The following is a 22,292-nucleotide window of genomic DNA, read 5'->3' on the forward strand; positions in this document are numbered from 1 at the left end:
TCCATAACGCAGGGATCCGAGACAAGGCCCTGGAATGGACCACCTCCTTCCTCTCCGGCAGAACCCAGAGCGTCCGCCTCCCCCCTTTCCGCTCCGAAGCCTCCGAGATCATCTGCGGCGTACCCCAAGAATCATCCCTCAGCCCGACACTGTTCAACATCTACATGGCTCCGCTCGCCCCCGTCGCCCGACTGCACAACCTCAACATCATCTCCTACGCCGACGACACCCAGCTGATCCTCTCCCTCACCAAGGGCCCCCTCACCGTCAAAACCAACCTCCAGGAAGGAATGAAAGCCATCGCCGAGATGATGAACAGCCGCCTGAAGTTGAACTCAGACAAGACAGAGGTCCTCATCCTCGGCTCCACCCCCTCAGCCTGGGACGACTCCTGGTGGCCACCCGCACTGGGAGCAGCACCTACACCCACCGATCACGCACGCAACCTGGGGTCTATCCTCGACTCAACACTCTCCATGACCAAGCAAGTGAACGCAGTCTCGTCCTCCTGCTTCAACACCCTCCGCATGCTCCGCAAGATCTATAGGTGGATCCCCACCAAAACAAGAAGAACGGTCACCCAGGCCCTCGTCAGCAGCAGGCTGGATTACGGAAACGCCCTCTACGCAGGAGTCTCGGCCAAACTCCTGAAATGACTACAACGCATACAGAACACATCAGCTTGCCTGATCCTCGACATCCCGCGCCACAGCCACATCACACCACACCTGAGAGACTTGCACTGGCTTCCCGTCAACAAGAGGATCACCTTCCAGCTCCTCACCCACGCACACATGGCGCTACACCAGACCGGCATACTTCAACAGACGACTCACCTTCTACACCCCGAACCGACAGCTCCGCTCCGCCGACCTCACCACCGTCCTCCGCATCCGAAGAGTGACCACCAGCGGCAGATCATTCTCCCATCTCGCCGCCAAGACCTGGAACACCCTCCCCATCCTCCTATGGCAGACCCAGGACCTACTAACCTTCAGGAGGCTTCTCAAGACCTGGCTATTCAAGCAGTAGCAGCCCCCAGCGCCTTGAGACCCTCACGGGTGAGTAGAGCGCTTTACAAATGGATTGATTAATTGATTGATAGGGGGTCTCCGGTTGGTGGCTGCTGGCAAGCAGGCCACCGGGTTGTGGGAGCAAAGCTCCTAGGGTTTAGGACAGGGCAAATGGGGAAACAAAGTAGCACAAAAGGTGCACCCTCAGCGGCACTGGGGCGGCCGGGTGCAGGGCGCTGTTTCGAGGTCGGGTGCCCTGTTGTTTTTAATGGAGAACCTCCGGTTTGCAAAAGCACTGCAGGCAGGGAGACGAAGGACTTCTGGGTGCGACCACCCCTTTGAGAGGTAAGTTGGGAAGTTAGGGGTTGGTTAGGCACCGTTGGTTTGGGCACACAAGGCCGTGGGGCGGCGGGTGCAGGGGTGCCTTTTGGGGTCGGATCTTCTTACCAGCTCCAGGTCGTGGTTAGAGGGTCCTTCTGGATTTAGGCTACAGGCGTCGGCTGGAGGCTTAAGGCAGGTCAGGGGTTGCAGGATCTCAGGTCAGGATTGCGGAGGTGACCTCCTCATGGGGTTTCTCCACTTGAGCTGGGCCGGGTTTGGCGGATGCAGAGTGGGCTCGATTCGCGGTCTCCGGCTGCTGCCAGAGGTTGCAGTTGAACAAATCCGGTGTTCACGGGAGAAGCAGTCTTGGAAGTGAAGGCAGGCAGGTCTTCCGGCGTTTTTGAGGTTGCTGGCTGCAGGGTACACCGGGATTTCGCAGGAGCAGGTTTGAGGGGAGACAGGCTGGTAGGGCTGGGGCCAAGTCAGTGGGCGTCTTCCTCTTGTTAGCTGGCTGCACAGATGTTCAGTCCTTCTTTTCTTTTAGGGGCGTTACAGGTAGGTAAAGGGCAGGGACCAATGGGTCCCTTCCCTGGGGTGGGTACACCCCCTATTGTGCCACCCTCCCGTGGGAGGGGGCACGAGCCTGTCCCTGGTTGGTTGGGTCCCCCCATCCTCAAGATGGCGGGGACTCAGAGTTGTGCTTCACCTCGCCTCCCCCACCTGAGGGGTGGAGTTGGCAGAGGTGGGCTCACCTCTTTCCCTCACTTGTTTTTCCTGCCGGCTCTCCCGCCCAAAGTGGGGGGTAGAAACATTGGGGACCAGTTGCTGAAAGCAGAAAACGGGCTGGGGAGGCTCACAAAGGCGGCATGCCTTTGAAGCTTCCCCTTTCGTGCACCCTGCCCATCCTGGTGGAGGAGGCTTGGCACCTTGTCCCAGAATGTGCATTGTTTCAGGCCCCCGAGAGCAGCAGGCTCTCGACCCAGGGGTCCAGAGACATGTCTGTTGGTGGCAGCCTAAGCAGCCCCTCAGTCGAGTCACTAGAAGTTGATCGAGTTTAAGGGGGCATCTCTAAGATGCCCTCTGTTGTGCATTTTACATTAAATCCCACACTAGCATCAGTGTGGGTTTAATGTGCTGAGAAGTTTGATACCAAACTTCCCTGTTTTCAATAGAGCCATTATGGTGTTGTAGAGTTTCGACAAACTCCCAGCACCATATACTCTTAATGGCAGCACTGCACTTACAATGCCCAAGAATGGACTTGGGCACTGTAGGGATACAGGGCTCATGCACCTGTACCCTCACCACTGGCATAATGCACCCTGCTAGAGAAGTGACTGATCTATGCCAGGGCAGTGGTTTTGTGGGCATGGCACACAGGGATGTATGCCATGTCGACTCTTCACTTTGTTCTGCACCAAGACATGCAGCCTGCAAAGGCATTGTGTGAATGTCAGGGTACAGTACCTCTAAGGGTGGCACAATAAGTGCTGCAGCCTTTAGAGGCCTTCTCTGGTCACAGTGCCCTGGGTACCTGTGATACCATTTACCAGGGGCTGATATGTGGCCAGAGATGCCAATTGGGTTAGTTTTGGGGAAAGCACACAGGCCCTGGGAACCTGATTGGCAGGGACCCAGGGCACACCAATAAAAAGTGCATCAGTAGTCTGGCAGAAAGTGGGGGGGTTACTGCAACAGAAACCCACTTTCCTACACTTGGTCAACATCACAAACCTTCCCAAAGCATTACTGTGTGGATGTGCTAGCACGCCGACAAGCTAATGTTATTATTATTAACAGATTTGTACAGCGCGTCGCTGCCCCAGCAACGGGGCGTCCCAGTGCTACCCAAAAATACCCGTAAGTAGTGACAGCCTGGGAGGAGGAGAGAAAGTTACACCGGGAAAAGCCAGGTCTTTATGACTTTCCGAAAAGCTAGGTGATCTTGGAGCCCTCTCATAGCAGTCCGAAGGGAGTTCCAGAGTTTGGCCGCCAGGACTTTAAAAGAACGACCACCAGCTCTGGCTCTTAAAACTCTGGTGGTGCATGCCAACCCTTGGTTAGCTGACCACAGGAGACGGCTCGGGACATATGGTGTTAGCAAGTCTGCTAGGACCAGGGGAGCTTGTTGAATCAAGATTTTGTGAGCATAGCATAGTGTCTTGAACTGGATTCTTTTCTCAACCGGTAGCCAGTGTAGGTTAGGTAGAAACCTAGACACTGAACAAAGTTTCGGAAGCGCCAGTAGAGTACGTGCTGCTGCGTTTTGTATTATCTGAAGGCGCTGAATACAGGATTTGTTGGCACCTAAATATAGGGAATTGCCATAATCCAGTCTAGATAAGATTGTAGCCTGTAAAATAGTCTGCCGGACTTTGAGCTCGAAAAAGCCAAGTAGAGGTTTTAACCCTCTCAGGAGCCCGAAGCAGGTCCTTGCAACTACTTTGGATTGAGCGTCAAAAGAGAGACCTCTATCAATCCAAAAGCCCAGGTTCTTGACCGCCTCCTTCGGCAGGGGTGCAGGTTTTAGTTGGTCTGGTCAACATTGTTCTGACCACATATCGCTGTCTCATTGCTGTCTCTTCAGAACAGCAGAATTTACGACTTACTGGCATTTAACTGCAAGCAGTTTGTTGTCAACCAATTAGCGATCACCAGCATATCCTCCTTAAATTTGATGAGATTATTTTTACATTTCTTAGAAAAAGCGATGACTAATTGGGTGTCGTCGGCATAGTAGACCAATGACAGCCCTCTGCTTTTTGCCACCACTGCCAAGGCTTGTACATAGATGTTAAAGAGCACGGGGCTCAGTATCGATCCTTGTGGAACCCCATGTCTGATCGCCAACTCCTGGGAGTGGTAGGGTGGCACTGTGACCTGGAAAGTTCTGCCCTCTAATAAGGAGCGAAACCAGGGCAAGGCCAAACCCCCAAACCCTATCTCCTGTAACCTGCACGGTAATATTTCATGCGAGACAGTGTGAAAAGCGGCACTTAAATCCAAAAGAATTAAGGCTGTCATCTAAGCTACTACGAATTTCCTCCGTCACGGCCAACAGAGCCGACTCAGTACTGTGACGAGCTCTGAAGCCATTTTGCGAGGAGTCCAGGATGGCATTTTCCTCTATAAACTTTGTCAGAATAGTATTGAGATGGGATTCAGTAGCCTTGGCTAAAAAAGGGAGCTGAGAAATGGGGTGATAATTACCCGGTTCAGATGGGTCTATCGATGCTTTCTTCAAAAGAGGTGTCACTTTAGCGTGCTTCCAAGCTGAGGGTATACACGCTGAGGTCAGAGATAGCTTAATCAATTCCCTGGCCACTGGTAAAATGGGGTTGTGAAATTTGGCATAATTGAGCTGGTCTCAAGGAATCAGCTGGAGAGCCTGATTTAATTTTCAAGCAGAGAGACTCAGTCTCAATAAGGGATAATTGGGGAAAGGAACACAATGTTTTGTCCGTAGTGGGTCCCCTATCCTTGTACCCTTCCCTCTGGTCGATATTAGTAGTGACCAGCGGAAAGCTTTTATAAAATTTATCCACCTTATGTACAAAATATCCGGCCAATTTATCGCACTGATTATTAGAGGTGACAGGTGAGTCAGGTAGTGCTCTGTACACTCTTCCAATCTGATGCAACACCCACAAGCTAGCCACCACTTTCCGAGAGGACTGCTTTAGAGTCTATGTACAGCATGTGTATCTACAGCCACACATGCCTCAAACAGAAAATGTTACTTACCCTGTAAGCATCTGTTCGTGGCATGCAGTGCTTTAGATTCACATGCACCCACCCTCCTCCCTGGACGCCTATGGCTGTTTCAGTGTCTCTTACTATCTTTCATCCCTCTTTTTGCATGGGCATCTCTCTATACATCGCTTCACTTCACATTCCATCCACACCCGCCGTGCGGGAAAACAATCTAACAATAGAGCCTATGACCATGCACATTACCAGCAAGAGGAGGAGTTGCCCTACCTCGTGACTCAAAAGTTTTTAAACAAAAGCAACTTGCACACATCTGGGCCCAACACTTGATGGCAGGAGTATGCACAGCAGGTCAATCTACAGCACTTAATGCCACAAACAGATGTTTACAGGGTCAGTAACATTTTCCTTCTTTCATCTGTAAAGTTGTGGAGTTCACATACCCCATTTTTGGGATGCCCTTAGCTTTGTAAACTCTGAGCCTTGCTTCAATATATTTCCGCCTTAACTCCTCTCAAAATGAAATAGTACCCCAGTAGTGTGGGCTAACTGTACCCTTCTAGCTGATAAGTGGATGTCAGTTCCTCCTTTCATCAAATAAATGAATGAACATGTTGTAGAGAAGAGCCCTAGTAATTTATTCTTTTTTTTTTTTTTTTTTTTTTAAAGAAACCTTTATTTGACTTCAAAGAGTTACAGACATGGGCCTACAACCACTTGGGCCGGCCGCTAAGTAGTACGAGAAGAGTTAGTTCATCGTTATACAGACATGTCCATCAAAAGATCCCGTTAGTCCGTTCGCACCCTGAGTGAAGGCAGCAGTTGTATCCGAATACCAGTATAAAGACAGTTTCAGCTTTTAATTTAAAACTTACAAACATTTCACACGAACAAGGCAATAAAAATTATAAATATCAGTACGTGTTCCCCGGGGTAGGAAAGTCCCCTCCACATAGCAATCATGAATGGTCTGCGACAGAGGAGGGGGGGGGGGGCCCGGGAGTGGAGATAAAGTCAAACTGTAACATACTCATGACAGAGCTAATTAGGAATGTTTAGCTAGGGGGACAAAGGAACATCCAATACTATCGCCAGAGGAGGAGCGCAGATGTCTCCGCGATAAGAATTCCACGGACCCCACACCTTAGACCATTTCCTGGGCTTGCCTCTCGCCACATACACCGTCTTTTCTCTAAACATGCACCAGTCCATATTCTCCTTCCATACCGAGATCGTGGGCGACCTCTGAGAACCCCATAACTGTGCGATGTCGCGTTTAGCCACCATATTCCCCAAAGTCGCCCTATTCTTTTGATGAATACATTCAGTTTTCAGTAGTCATTTTTAACTTGATCAAATATGTTAAGATTCGAGAGAATCCCTAAAGTAAACATCCATAACTATTAGATGTTTCAACCCTTTGGCTATGCAATATAATAGAACTCATTGTCTGCTTCCTGAAGAAGTGGTAGAGGACTTGAACCCACCTTGGGACTATCCCTGAACCCACTTCTGCATACTACACAAATGCCTTAATGTAGCACCGACCCTGGCCAATAGTGTAAAATCAGTGATACAGGGGCGCATTGCAGGAATCTTTTGGCTAACCAAGGGGCCATGGTTGAGGGTGACTCAACAGCTATCATCAGGGTGATGAAGAGAAACATTCAGAATCCATTGAACCCAAGTCCTTATGCACATTGAACTCAGCCCGCTTAGGAAGACTCACCTACAGTAATTAGTGGTGGTCAAGGGCAACGGGTATGCCCAGAGGTCCAATGGAAGCGGGTTGAGGTGACTGTCATTTCCACTTCAGGAAGACTCAACACCAGTGCAATGTGGGAATAAATCATTTGTAATGTCTTTGCAAGAAACTAAACCACAGATTTTAACCCGTCAAACATCTGTATATGGGATTGGTCCCAGGTTTATGCTGAGACAAGGGATTTTTCTAAGGGGAGTAGGCAGGGGGGCATGGACCACTCCTAAAGAAGACCGGGCTAATAAGATAGAACACTGATATTAGATAGTATGCAAAGTGCTCAGTTTTATAGCCACAGTTTGTGATTAATACTCTAAGGCCGTAACAGTGACAAAATGTGTGGCATATAAATATGTATAACATAAAATAACAAAGCACGGGCCATTGAATTGGCTAGTGACACCTATTACGTAAGCTCCAACAGTTGATTTTATCTGAAGATTGAAAGAGTTTGTTGATTTAGTGTGCTGTATAAGTGGACACTGCAAACTTACCTTGTGCTATAAAATGTAAGGGAAAAAACAATGGTGAACTATGTGAGGGGTGTGAGATGTCAAAAATGCAAGAGATGAGCCATGGGTTTGGGAAGGGGTAAAGAAAGGGTTTTTCTCATGGTCTAAATTTTATCCCATCAGCATTAAGCAGCAAAACTTGGAACAGCGTCAGGCGGATGTGGAATACGAGCTCAGATGCCTCCTCAACAAACCTGGTGAGTAAATCTGTCAGTGTTGTACTCTGTGGAGGTGCTCTCTGTGGAGAAGTAGAAGTGGGTGTGTGAGGTGTTCTTAGGGGAAAGAGGTGAGCTCTGTTATATGCTGAATGCACTTCAGCACACTGTACATGGGTGATTACCTTTCCTGGAGGGCTTTGCAGTCACACGTTTGCCTCTGACAGGGTACAGTGGAGAAGCCAGTATTTACCACAACCTTGCAAAGTGAGAGAAGCCAGGGATTGACCGGACAGTGCAGAGTCAGAAAGGCCTACGCTGAGGTTAATTGTGACCCACAGTGGGAATCTGGAGTAACAGAAAAGTTGAGGCATAAGAAAAAACATATGAAAAAACATAGGTGTGCAGCTTTAAAAAAAATATTGGATGTGCCTTACAACTAACAACTAGGGGTGTGTTGGAATTCTGCGGCATGAAAAAATGGAGAAGAAAAAATAGGTCAACAGGGCATTCACTGCGAAGATGAAACTTGGGCAAGCGAATTCACTTAAAACTTTTATTTAAATAAATAAAGTGTTGGGGTTTTTCCCTTTTGCTGTCACCTTTGCCCCTTTAGGGCAATTTACTATAGTACTGAAGGGATGTATGCTATTGGTTGAATAACAAAGGTGTATAGCATAAACCTCTAAGTTGAGTCTAGTATGGTAGATATGGAAATGAAGCTGCTCAAACACTGATGGGGAGCAAATAAGTTAAATTATTATGTTTGAGGCATGTGTGCTGTAGATGCACATGCTTTGAATACTCCTACCATCTAGTGTTGGATCCGGATGTTTGCACGTTGTTTTTCTTCAAAGAAGTCTTTTCTTGTCACAAAGTTACGTGACTCCTCCTATCGTTGATACGGAGCATGGGCATCAACTCCATTGTTAGATTGTTTTATTTCCGCCATCGGGTTCGGACTTGTATTGCGGCGCTCTGAGACTGTTTTTCAGGATCCCTTTGGTGCGCAATTCACTCGTCGGTATTGTTTCAAATGCGTTTCACCATCCCTCGCTTGTCGAGAATCTGAAAACTTTCCCTAGTCGGGTGGGAATACTCCAACTGCAGCCTTTAGGCCTAGCCTGTTCAACGTATCTTCCACTCGATGAGAAAATCAGCTGATGGAACAGACTACATTTCAATTCTGCCCTCGGTGGCTCTCGAAGTACCATTGCACTGACCTTCACAAAGTCTGTAATCTGTGCCTCTCCCTGGAGCACAGAGAAGAAATAAGATTGTGACGCTTGTCGGTCGTTTCGTTCCAAGAATATCTTGCGGACCGTCTGGCTCTACGAAAAGAGATGCAGAGCATTGAAACACTCCTGATATCTTCGGAGAATAAGATACCGAACAGGAAGATGGATGTAGAAGCGTCAACAGCTGATCTGCAGCTCATATGCCTTGAACGGAATATGCTACTTACCAGTATGCATCTGTTCTTGGCATGTAGTGCTGCAGAGCCACATACGCCCACCCACCTCCTCGGGACCTGTATCTGTTCCAGCATTGTCTTATTTAGACATCACACATGAACATCTCTCTCTTTTCTACAAACTCCATCATTTCCCATCATGGCGAAAAACAATCTAAGGATGGAGTTGATGCCCATGCGCACTGTAGTCCAAGGGAGGAGTCACCTATCTCGTGACCAAAGACTTCTTCCGAAGACAACAACAACCTGCAAGCATCCGAGCCCAACACCAGATGGCGATCTACTATCCTAAGTGTGTGGTTCTGCAGCTCTACATGCCAAGAACAGATGCATACTGGTAAGTAGCATATTCCTTCCGCAGGACAAAAAAGAGAAGGTTGGTTTGGCTTCAAAATTGTTTTCACCAAATGGCAAACCTGCTCATCCAGCGCTTCCAGAACCAACTCTGGAAACAATGCAGGGGAGACTGGATCCTAAACAGAAAAACATTATATTCATCCAGAGACTGGGCGAATCATAACAAAACCTGTGCTACCACCACCCTCCAAAAGGAAAATTCCTTTCCTAAAGGACACTGGAAATAAAATTCCTTTAAAAAAGAAAAAGGACATTGCTACCAGTCCCTTCCACCCTATTCCTCATTCTCAAACACTACCATCTTCACCTGTACCATTAATACCTTATTCACCAGGAAATCCTTTAAACATTACACCTCAAAGTTCTCCTCACACAGACCCTGATGCAGATGGGGTGGGCTGGGGGGTTTGACACCTGTGAATCATCACCAGACCCATGGCATGACTACTAAGCAGACCCTCCAGGAGATACAGATCCTGATCTCTATCCTGCAAAACCTTCACCTCCTGATGACAACACCTCATATCATGAGTTTATAGCCAGAGCAGCTACATAGCATGGGGTCACATTACATAAAGCAGCCTTAGAAAAAGACTTTCTGTTTGAAACATTAGTATCACAGTCTCTCCCAATGTTAAAAGGCATGATGCGTCATGCAGAGGATATTTTTAAGGACCCTTGTCGAGCAAGCATTAACGCCTAGGGTTGACAAAAATACACCCCCCCCCCCCCCCCACACACACACTATCTGACCCAATTTTTAGGTCTCGCCTGCGAACGCAGCGCGGAGCGCTGCTTTCGGCGAGATCTATTGTTGCTGACTTGCCTCGGAAGGGGGACAGGAGATGTGCACGCGCAGGCTTTTGGCGGATTTGAGTTGGTGTACGCGCCTACAGCCACGCGGCGGCGTGCACATCTCCTGTCCCTCTTCCCTCGCAAGCCAGCATTTAGTTTCACTTTCTACATATGGAGAATCCCACTCACCCGGTCTGCGGGGGGAATCCTTCTGAACGGCGGCTTCCGGAGCACTCCAGCTCCACTACTGCCAGCACGACGCGGGGCTCTCTCCTTTTGCATGGGAGCCCCGCACTGCTATCTGCCGCTCTTCACCCGGGCCCCCTCCTGGGACCCGGGACTTCAGCTCCCACACCGGCTGCACGCGAAAGTAACAGGTACTGCGCATGCGCGGGCAGCCCTCGCCTCCCAGGTCTCCTCCCCAGCCCGGAGCTGCTTTCTGTTTGATTGTTTTTTTTGGCAGTGAAGAGGCCCCGGCGACTGCCACGTTTTATCTGTTTACGCACGCAAGGGCGAAAGTTAAAGGGAAGGATAGGAAGTGCTTTTTTGCAGGCTCCGGCCAAGCTCGCGCCAGCGACAGGACCCGTGCAACAGGTGATCTCTCCGCGTCCGAGGGTGGCAGTGCAACGCGCGTCTTGTGGTGTTTGTTAATACAAATAAGCTGCTGAGCCGAACTGTAATGAAGCAGATGTCAATGGGATTCGCGCAATTATGTGTTGTGTGTAGCGCTGTATGGACGCCGTTTTAAATGCTATTCCGAAAAAATCTAGCACTGTACGGCTGCCTGCCACTCAGCCAGGTATATGTGCAGATCGCCAGCGGGAAGCTGGCCTGGCGTGGATGGGAACTAGGAGAGATAGCCGGAGAGGCGTTTGGCTGTGAGAAGGAGGGGAGAACTGGGGTAGAATCGGGTGTCTCAGCCACGCGTCTGACCGTGCCCCATCCCCGGACTTTTTCACAGGGCAGTCACCCATGTGCCGTGCCCACAGGCGAAGGGGCCCGCCGTATTTTTAAATGTAATATTTTGGAGCTCTGCTCGTGGGGTAAATAGGGTTTACGTAAAATGTTTAAGGTCCATCAAGTTCGTTTTTTCCCCTCCTTGTCTGAGAAGTGGGTGAGTGTCTGTGGCGCAAAGCGCACAGTGTTCCCACTTTCTCCAGTATGCTTAGGTAACCGCTGCATGCTTTTTATCACAGCTGCGCGCATGGTGTCAGTGGCTTGCAGTGAATTTTCAAATAACTCACGTTTTCAGGATGCGGGTTCTTCTTGATCTTTGTCTTATTCCATGCATCCTGACTGCCAGACTCCCCAAAATATGGCATGGCTGTTGCAAATAACGCGTTTTACATTTAGCAACTCAACTTTGTTACAGGATCTGTCAAACTTCAACCGGCGAGTTTGCACATTATTGTCTCTGGGGGCTTATTTACAATTGAGAGTCAACTCCTAATGGTCGCGAATGGCCTCGTATCTCAGTTAAATACCTCAATTCGAATCTGCCCTAACTCTTGAGAGGTTAATTTTGGCACTGTCAATACTTTCAAGGCAGAAACCATGCACTTTGGCAGCTCAGACGACTACTGAAAAATACAAAGCGGTTGTCTAAAGGAGCGGGGATTGAAGGAGTTAAAACTAATATCTGGGTAACCCCCAGGAGGAGGCTGGGTCGGGGAATCAGCGTCAAAGGAAGGCATCCAGCTGGGGCTTAGTGATGATGAAGACTTTAAAAAAACATTTTTTGTTTTTTTTTTGTGTTGGGAGGTATTCTGTTCATCCTACAATGAAGGCACACATAGGTGCTCGATACAGTTAGTTTAGTTACGGAGAGGTCAGGTGTGCCCGGTTATAGATCGGACTGAGGGGAAGACTGGTGAATTGTCCTCTCACCCTTCATTGACTCGTTTGCTGCCAGCTGTATCCAGTGAACGAATGCACAGGAGCTTCATCTTGTATGCTGGGGCTCTGCATTTATAGCGGCACCCCAATCTGCCTGGGAAAGGGTTTTTTGAAAGTGAAAGATGGTTATGAGAATGGAAGACTCTCTTACATAATTCGGTCACTTGATGGTCTCGAGCAGATTCGATACACCCACTCTGTTCCTCTTTTCTAACATTCTACGTCTTACCTTTCAAAAAGCATTTGCTGCATTATTTTGTTGTTTGTTTGCTTGGGTCCTGTCTCGGTGACTACAAGGATGAGTTCTGATTCACATATGGAAATACACGAGGGAATGACCCCATACCTCGTAAACACACGAGCAATGGACACTAGAAAATTGTATTTAAAATAAATTACGAATGGGAATGTTTGCTACCCTGCACCACAGAGGTATTTAAAAACACATTGCTCAATGACAAACATTTTTGTCTCTGTTGAATGTATGGAGCTCTGTTCAGTTTGTAAAGTTTTTCTGACCCGTGCTTCACGTCGCCAGAATCCTATATTTGCATAATAGTACAAATTACTGATGATCGGAAATTTGAAAAGCTTGTTTACTGTGGTGTTCGGTGCTGACTTCTTGTCTGCTGCATGCAAATAAATCCAGCTAATAATCCAGTAATTTACTTGACACTTCTATTTCCTGTTAAATAGATAGGCTGTTTCTAGATTGATGATATGAAGTTACAAGCCCAGCTGGCACACTGTTTCCAGTTTCCTGTCTCAGATTTCTTTATCAGTACCTCTAGTTGGTAAGGTTTGGAGGTCTGACTGATCTATCACTATCTGAGTTTGATCCCTTTTGGCTCTACAGCACATTGCTCATTGGCTTAGCTTACAAATTGAATACGTTCTACTCCTTCCCTGCCAGTATAGAACCCAAGCTAATGGCTGTGCACAGTGACTGACCCATCTATGTGCCATATCCCAGTAGCATCCTGTGGGACATATTAGCTTCACAAAAACTTTAACTGATCGCAAAAGACACTGAGCCTTGCAGTTTCTCTCAGAGTATGAAAGCATGGGCATGCACTGGCCATACACTTACCAGGAGGAATCGGATACTACCTGTACTTGCTGTTTGTTGTTTACAGAGTGGGAGGTTAGAAGAAACCGAGGCCTCTGTACATAGAATTATCTGTTTACCAAACATCAGAGAACGCACTGTACCACGCCGTGCTGTAGCACACAGCAGGAGAGGTCTTACCAGCCCATGTTTTGGCAAAATTTACAGTCCTCATAAAATCTTTAGTCTGTCATTCAAAGGCACCAAAAAAGTACAACATACATTAATAAGCATTTGCAATGCAATAGGTCTCGCATTTACGAAGTTTAAGCTACTGACATTGTAAATGACAATGCCTTTTATTTATGTTTTGAAAACCAAAACATAAATAAAAGGCGTTGCCATTTACAGTGCCAATAGCTCAAACTTGCGTAAATGCGAGACCTATTGCATTGCAAATGCTTGTTATTAGAGGTCAGCTTACACCAGATTCTTTAATAGTGTCTAATACTCGTAAATGAGAAAATTTACAAACATCAGCTGATGCACTACCTCTAGAAAAAGAATCGAAATTGATAGATGCCTCAGGGGGAAAAAAGTGGCTGCGCAATCAGTCAATCACTAGCGTATAGCTAACACACAGGGTTTTCTTGCAAGGTATGATAGAGCCCACTGGGATGAAATGGAAGAATTAATCCAATATCTCCCAGACGAACACAAGAAAAAGGGACAAGAATTAGTGCAGGAGGGAAAATTAATCTCCAACTCCTCTATCAGGTGAGCACTAGGTGCTGCTGACACTGAAGCTAAAGGAGTCAACACCAGTATTCTCCTCAGAAGATACACATGGCTGCATATCTCCGATTTTAAACCAGATGTCCAACAAACAATTTTAAAAGCTCCTTTTGATAAAGCACATCTTTTCAGACCACAAGTGGTTGAAACACTAGAAAAGATGAAAAAGGATACTGTAGTGGCTAAATCAATAGGGCCACTTCAGACACCCTCTAATAGAGGTTCCTTTCGTCGTTCATTCTAAAGGGGAGGTTCAAAAGCTACATCTACAGATGGCTCTGCATCTTCATACCGGCCCCAAACTCAATCCTTTCCCTCTAGAGGATTTTTATAGAGGTGTATATAGAGGCAACAACTCCAACCCGTTCCTCCACATCTCTCAGCAAGCATTGACTCCTTAACCATTCCTCCCGACTATCTTACACCTGTCTGGGGACGTGTACAACAGTTTCTTCCCACTTGGCAATCAATAATATCAGACAAGTGGCTGTTGGACATTATCCAACATGGTTATTGACTGAAGCTCACCAGCAATCCTCCCAATATCCCAACTCGCAATCACAGGCTCTCTCTGGATCACCAACAATTGCTTAAACAAGAAGTACATTTTCAGGGTTTATTCACTTTACTTCCTAATATCCAAGAGGGACTCTCAATGGCCAATTTTAGATCTCAGGCCTTTAAACCTTTACATACTATCAGAACCCTTCCATATGGTTACTCTTCAACAAGTGCCTCCACTACCGCAACAAGGCGACATTATGTCAACACTAGACTTAAAGGACACATTTTCACATCCCTATTGTGAGAAAGTGCCCTCTTTCTTGCATGATATGCCCCCACGTTTTGCTGAATTGCTGATGTACTTTGACTGAGTGTACCCTGGGCTCCTGCCAATCAGGTATCCAGGGCCTGTGTTCCTTCCCTAAAACTGCATTGAAGCCTAAACCCAATTGGCATCTCTGGCCACATGTCAGCTCCTGGTAAATGGTACCATAGGTACCCAGGGCACTGTGACCAGAGAAGGCCCCTAAGGGTTGCAGCACTTATTGTGCCACCCTTAGCGGCCCTGTACCCTGACTCACACACACTGCCTTTGCAGGCTGAGTGTCTGGGTGCAGAACAAAACAAAGAGACGACATGGCACACAAACCACTGCCCTGGCATACATCAGTCACCCCTCTAGCTGGGTGCCCTATGCCAGTGGTGAGGGTACAGGTGCATGAGCCCTGTACCCCTACAGTGCCCAGGTCCATTCCTGGGCCCTGTAAGTGCAGTGTTGCCATTAAGAGTATATGGTGCTGGGAGGTCGTCATTACGAACTCCACAGTACCATGATGACTGCACTGAAGACTGGGAAGTTTGGTATCAAACTTCTCAGCACATTAAACCCACACTGATGCCAGTGTGGGATTTAATGTAAAATGCACAACAGAGGGCATCTTCGAGATGCCCCCTGAAACTAACCCACGACCAGCGTCCTGACTGAGAGGCTACCTAGGCTGCCACACAGCAGACATGTTGCTGGACCCCTGGGTCGAGAGTCATCCGCTCTTGTGGGCCTGCTACAATGCACATCCTGGGGCGAGGTGCTAGGCCTCCTCCCCCAGGATGGGCAGGGGAAGCTTCAAATGCATGCCACCTTTGTGAGCTTCCCCAGACCACTTGCTGTACTCAGTAACTGGCCGCCACCGGTTCTGACCCCCACTCTGGCGGGAAGATTGGCGGGAAAACCAAAGTGAGGAAAGGGGGTGTTCCAGCCTCTGCCAACTCCACCCCTCAGGTGGGGGAGGCGAGGTGAAGCACAACTCCGGGCTCTCGCCATCTTGAGGATGGGGAGCCCTACCCAATCAGGACTAGGCTCCTGCCCCCCTCCCACTGGAGAGTGGCAGGATAGGGGGTGTACCCACCCCAGGGAAGGGACCCATTGGTCCCTGACCTTTACCTACCTGTAACGCCCCCAAATTTAGTATTTAGGGGCACCCTGAACCTTCCTTCCTCAGATCCCGATTCCGAAACTACAAAGAAGAACAAGAAGAAAGAAGACCTGCCGTGCAACTGCTAAGAAGAGGATGACACCAACTGACTTGGCCCCAGCCCTACCGGCCTGTCGACCCTCAAACCTGCTCCTGCTAAACCCCGGCGTCTCCAGTGGTCAGCAACCTCAAAAGCCCCGGAGGACCTGACTGCCTTGCTCATCTAAAGACTGGGACTCCCACGAGCAGTGGTTCTGCTCAAACAGCAACAGCCCCTGGTGCTAGCCAGGAACCGCGAATCCAGCACACACTGCACCTGCCGAGCCCAGCCTGTACCTGAGTGAACAGAGACCACAAGGACGTCCCCCCGGCGACTGTGACCAAGAATCCAGCACCCAAGGACCCTCCTCGACGCTCCTGACGACGCCTGCAGCCTCAACACCAGGGACCGCTCCAACCGCGACCAGCAGAGGATAAGATTTCCCGACACCAAAAGACACCCCTGCACCAGGCGCCCCACGGCCCCCTGTGCCCAACTCCTGGGTGTCTACCCAACCTACAGCTTCCCAACTTACCTCTCGAAGTGGTGGTCGCACCTGAAGAATCTCCATCCCCGAGCCTGTAGCCTTTGATCGTCTCGCAGCTTTCCTATTGAGACCCATTGGGCGCCCGACGGCCCAAAAGCACCCTGCACCCAGCCGCCCGAGTGCCCCTGGAAGTGCAGCATCTGTTCTATCCTACTTCCCCACTTACCCTGTGTAAGTGACCAGGAGCTCAGCTCCCACAGCCGCGTGGCCTGCCTGCTAGCAGCCAACAACCAAAGGCCCACTGCCCGCCATAGGCTAACATTGGGCCTACTCACTCTGCACCCGGCTGCCCCTGTGCCGCTGAGGGTGTAACAACTGTACCAACCTGAACCTGGGAGACCCCTGAGTCTTGCCCCAGAACCTTAACTCTGCCAGTCGAGTACTTACCTGAAAGCCGATAACTTGCATTTTCTCCATAGGGTAACATTGACTGGTTTTCACTTGGAATTTCTTCTAAGTGTCGAGTTTTAAAACTTTAAAATATTCACTAAAAATCATCCGATCAACGAAAACGAAATTACTCACCTGTTACCAGGAGAGATCCCAGTGTTGGACCCAAGTGTCCAGCACTGACCAGAAAAAGTAATTACAACTGTGATATTCCGATAACCAAACTTTCCTCCATGGGATAACATTGCCTGGCTTTTGCCAGAAATTCTTTTAAGTGTCGAGTTTTGAAACATTAAAATATTCACTAAAAATAATCCGATCAACGAAAACGAAATTACTCACCTGTTACCAGGCGAGATCCCAGGGATGGACCTAAGTGCCCAGCACTGACCAGAAAAAGTAATTACAACTGTGATTTTCCGATAACCAAACTTTCCTCCATAGGATAACCTGGTTTTTGCCAGAAATTCTTCTACGTGTCGATTTTTGCAACTTACAAATATTCCTTAAAAATCGCCTGTATAACAAAAACCATTTCCTTCAACTGTTTTCAGGAAATGCACCAAGGCAGAATCCAGGATCCAGCCCTGAGTAAGAAAAACGTACACAAAGTAAATGTTATTGCAGTTTGCTTAAAATTCCCATTGAGCTCAATGTTAGGATTGTGTTGCATATTGCAACCCCTGCATTCCAAAGTCTACTGCTCATTGAAAGTTTACAACTGTAGCATCTCATTCTGAGAAAGTATTTTTATACCAACCTGTGGTTCTAAAATAAACTAACTATATATTTTTATATACAAAACAATTGGCCTAGAGTTCAGTTCTCGAGTGTGTGAGACCATTTGCTGACTGAGTATGTACATCAAATGCTTTACACTGTCCTCTGATACGGCCTTACTGCTCGACCAAGCTACCACTTTAGAGAGTAAGGTTATATCTAACTTTAACCTCTGTCAAACCTCTGGGGACTGTTGGACTCTGTGCACACTGTACCTTACTTTGGTGCAGTATATACAGAGCCACTTTCTTACACCTATTCACCCAGCGCATTGCAGATATCTCAGATTTGTGATATCAGGAATGCATTATCAATTCAAAGTGCTCCCATTGGTAGTCACTACTGCACCCAGAGTATTCACCAAATGCTTAGCAGTGGTAGCAGCTCATCTAAGAAGACAACAGATTCATGTATTCCCATATCTCGATGATTGACTTATCAAAGCCAACACACACCACAAGTGTCTACAACACACTCAACTACCACAAATCTTCTACATCAGTAGGAATTCAGAGTCAATGCCCAAAAATGCGATGCTCAACACTCAAATAGGTCTAGTCTAGCCCAATGCAGCCAGGATTCATAATTTCCAAACACTGCTACCACAATTCCAAACCAATCAGTATCTACCAGTCAGAACTTTCATGGAGCTACTGGGGATGATGGCATCATGCTAGAATAAACATGCGTCCTCTTAGCACATCAATCACAGGGTCAACTACAAGATCTAGTGTTGGTTGACAGCCACACCTATCGCTCTCGCGGTGGTGGAGCACACAAAACGTATCAATAGGGCAGCACTTTGTCAACTCTGTCCCACAGATTGTGCTAACAGTGGACGCATCTCTTACAGGGTGTGGTGCTCACTTATAACATTTAACAGTTCAGGGACAGCAAACACCAGAATCTACCTAGAGCCTCAAGCTGTTAACCTATCGCTGAACGCATTTCTTCTTCACCTTTTAGGCAAGGTTGTCCTAGTTCAGACGGACAATATGACAGCCATGTACTATGTACAAAAACAGGGGGGATATTCTTTACGGCTATCACACCTCTCTCAGACCATTTGGCGTTGGGCAATACATCACACAATTCAACTGCTAGCAGACCACCTTCCAGAGACAGACAACGACTTTACCGACCTCCTCAGCAGGATGCGGCAACAAGTCCACTAGTGGGCACTCCATCCTCAAGTCCTCCTCCCATACTTCCACAGGTGGGTCTTTTCAAAAATAGATCTCTTTCTGACCGTAGAGAGCAAAAAATGCCAAAACTTCACATCGAGGTTCCCACACCCTCTATCCAAAGGCAATGCCCTAAGTTTGAATTGGTCAGGGATATTTGCCAGCGATTTTCTCGCCTCTCCCTCTCCTTCCGTTTCTGGTTCGCAAACTCAGGCAGATGTCTCTCACCCTTATACTAGAGTGGCTCCCACATGGGCTCATCAACCATGGTTCAACACACTACTAGAACTTTCAGTAACTTCACAAAAGAAACGTTACCTCATCTCAAACCTTCTCACTTGGTGAAATTAGACATCCAAACCCCAAGGAGATCAGCCTAGCAATTTGACTCCTGAGGTCATAGAATTTGGATATCTAAATCTGCCACCAGATTGCATGACCATTCTTAAGGAAGCAAGAAAACCTACCACTAGAATGTGCTATGCAGCTAAATGGGAACGGTAACGAGATAATTGACCCATTACATGCTTCTATGCAACAAATCATTTGTTATCTATTGCATCTACAACGTTGAGCCCTTGCCTATACCTGGCAGCTGTGGCTGCCTATCTTCAAAACAGACAACACTTCTCTTTATTCATTGTACTAGTAAATAAAGCTTTCATGGAAGGCTTTAAAAGAGTAATACCACCAAAAGCTCCACCATTAATGTTCTCCTAACAAGAGACCACCTTTTGAACCTTTACATAACTGTTCCCTACAATTTCTCTCTTGTAAGGTTGCGTTTTTGATTGCTATTACCTCACTAAGACGCGTAAGTTGGATTCAGGCATTTACACTACAAGAACCATTCTTCCAACTTCATAAATATGGGGTGGTTCTTCGTTGCAATCCAAAATACCTTCCAAAAGTAGTCTCAGCTTTCCATTTTAACCAATCAGTTGAGTTACTTGTTTTTTCCCTCAACCAAAATCTATAAAAGAAAGAGCTCTCCATGCATTAGTTGTCAAAAGAGCATTAATTTATTATATTGACAGAACAAAGGATTTTCATAAAACAGCACAACTTTTTGTTGCATTTGCTACCCCTCATAAAGGGAAACCTATCTCAAAATCTGGCATTTCTAGATGGATTGTTAAATGTATCCAAACATGCTATATTAAAGCCAAAAGAAGGACAATGCTACTTACCCAGTATGCATCTGTTCTTGGCATGTAGAGCTGTAGAGTCACATGCTGTGCATAGCCCGCCATCTAGTGTTTGATCCGGATGTTTGCACTTTGTTTTTGTTAGAAGAAGTCTTTTCCAGTCACGAGGTAGGTCACTCCTCCTTTCGGTGATAGTGCGCATGGGCATCGACTCAATTGTTAGATTGTTTGCCGCAGAGGATTGTAATGGAGTTAGTAAGAGTAGTAAGAGTTGTCCATGTATGTATGTATCTGAGTAAGATGCAACTGCACCAGGTATAGGTACCCGGGGAGGCAGGTTGGCGCATGTGACTCTACAGCTCTACATGCCAAGAACAGATGCATACTGGGTGAGTAGCATTTTCTGTTCGAGGTGTGTGAGCTGTAGATCACATGCTGTACATAGACTAAAAAGCAGTTATCTCCAAAAGTGGTGGCTAACCTGTAGCTGTTGCAGTGGTCTGAAATAGTGTACACCAAACTGCTTGGCCCACACTAGCTTGCTGTCTTGCTAACACATCTACACAATAGTGTTTTGTGAATGTGTGAGGTGTAGACCATGTTGCAGCTTTGCAGATATCATCTATTTATTTTTTTCAAAAAACCTTTATTTAGCACATAATGTTCATACACAGCAGGATGCCTACAACCATACTTGGCCGGCAGCGTGTGATGGTAAGGAAAGGGTAGAAGTGTACACAGCGGATCGCCAACAACCCAAAAGGGCAGGCCGCGTCCAGAAACAGAAACAGGTTTCGGTCTTTTGTTTTTTTCCCCCCTTTTGGGGGTAGAACTAGGGATACCAGTCCCTAATAGTATTAAATAACAGTTAATAAAAACCCCAATCAACTAGCCTCATGGTGAGAGTGGTCTATAAGGGTACCTTAACACCTTGCTCAGAGAGCCGTCAGCACAGCAGGACTCAATCTGGAGTTCGCGGCCATTGCAGTGGGAGCCTCCCCAGCGTAATCAATTCTCGTATACCCCAATGACAAGCCTTTCACAACCCTCAGTAAGCTGTGTACCCGCCCCCAGATCCCTCAGTTCCCAGCCAGCCCCCACCGACGTCCAGCACCACAATGCGTTGAAGGCTACTGTCTGCAGCCCCATCCATAGTCCGCGCCCCATAAGTTCCCCAGCACACTAGCCGGGTGAGGAGGTCGGAGGCGCCGCGTCAGATGCCTGCGGAGTAAGTAGTAGGTACGTTTTAAGTGGACCCCATATGTCTCGGGGTCGGGAGGTCGACGGAAGGAGGTCAGAGTACAGGGCAAGCTGCTCTTGCCAAAAAATCATCTCAAGCCAGTCCTTAAACTTAGGTGCCCTCCCTCTGCCCCATCTACAGGCCACCTTCCATTTAGCAAGGAGGAAACAGAAAGAGGCGAATCTCCTGTGCATCACCGGGAGCCCCTCCGTGTACCCCAGTATGCCCATCAGCGGAGAGGGCGGAAGCGTAATGTCCAACATTTTCCCGACCGCTTCTAATATCCGTTCCCAATATTCCTGGAGGGCCGGACAGCTCCAAGCTAGGTGAAGCAAGTCCGCATCATCAGCCCGACATCTATTGCATCTGGCGTCCCCTCTCAGTCCGTATCGATGCAGGCGGGCGGGCGTATAATAGTAGCGTTGCAGATATTTGTAGTGCGTAATACGCAACCTGTAGCTACCAGCCACCTTCTCCGTCTGCGTACAGCAATAGCGCCACTCTCGATCTGAGATCTCCTGTACCAGTCCGTGCGACCATTTAGCTCGAGCAGCGCACTGCGGTGTGCCAGTTTCTGCGTACAGGGACCTATAGAGGATGGAAACCAAATGAGACGGAGTTTTTGCCATCAGGAGCGTGTGCATCTGCGGAAGCACCTGTGGTTCCTGCGGATATCCCGGGGTACAAGCCCGTATTCCTTCCCGGAGACGGGCATAAAGGAATGTTTCCATCCCCGTCGGCGGAGAATCGCCACACAGCTGTTGTAGCGTAGCAAATTTCCCGTTTTTATATAGGTCACCCCAAGTGTGGATTCCTCGTTGCCTTTTGAATTTTTTGAAAATACCCTCCTGCAAGAGGGTCAGTTGAGGATGAAACTCCAGCGGCAAGCGGGGGGAATAGATCATTGGGGCCCTCATTTTGTGTGCAATCCATCTCCATGCACGCACCGTGCAGTCCACCGTTGTGGGGACGCGCTCGCAACGCGACGTTTGTTGCAGCACTGCCCCCTTTATCGGGACAGGGTCTGCCAGCCAATGCTCCGTGGCCAGATGAGCAGTGTACTTCGGGCCATTAAACCAGTAGTACGCATAGTGCGCCTGTGCGCACATATAATATAGTTCGAAGTTAGGTAGCTCAAGCCCTCCCAT

The 22,292-nt window shown here is 47.9% G+C and overlaps 1 protein-coding gene across 2 annotated transcripts in view; it reads left to right on the forward strand.

Moving 5' to 3' along the window:
* Nucleotides 1–22,292, forward strand: part of MICALL1 (MICAL like 1) — a 330,253-nt gene that overhangs the window by 190,776 nt on the left and 117,185 nt on the right. For both annotated transcript variants that reach the window (XM_085601407.1, XM_085601409.1), the window contains exon 14: nucleotides 7,443–7,516. In XM_085601407.1, the coding sequence (XP_085457533.1) occupies nucleotides 7,443–7,516 (74 nt within the window). The remainder of the gene's footprint in view (nucleotides 1–7,442; nucleotides 7,517–22,292) is intronic.

This window comes from Triturus cristatus, chromosome 4_2 (assembly GCF_964204655.1).
Source record: "Triturus cristatus chromosome 4_2, aTriCri1.1, whole genome shotgun sequence".
Taxonomy (NCBI): Eukaryota; Metazoa; Chordata; class Amphibia; order Caudata; family Salamandridae; genus Triturus; species Triturus cristatus.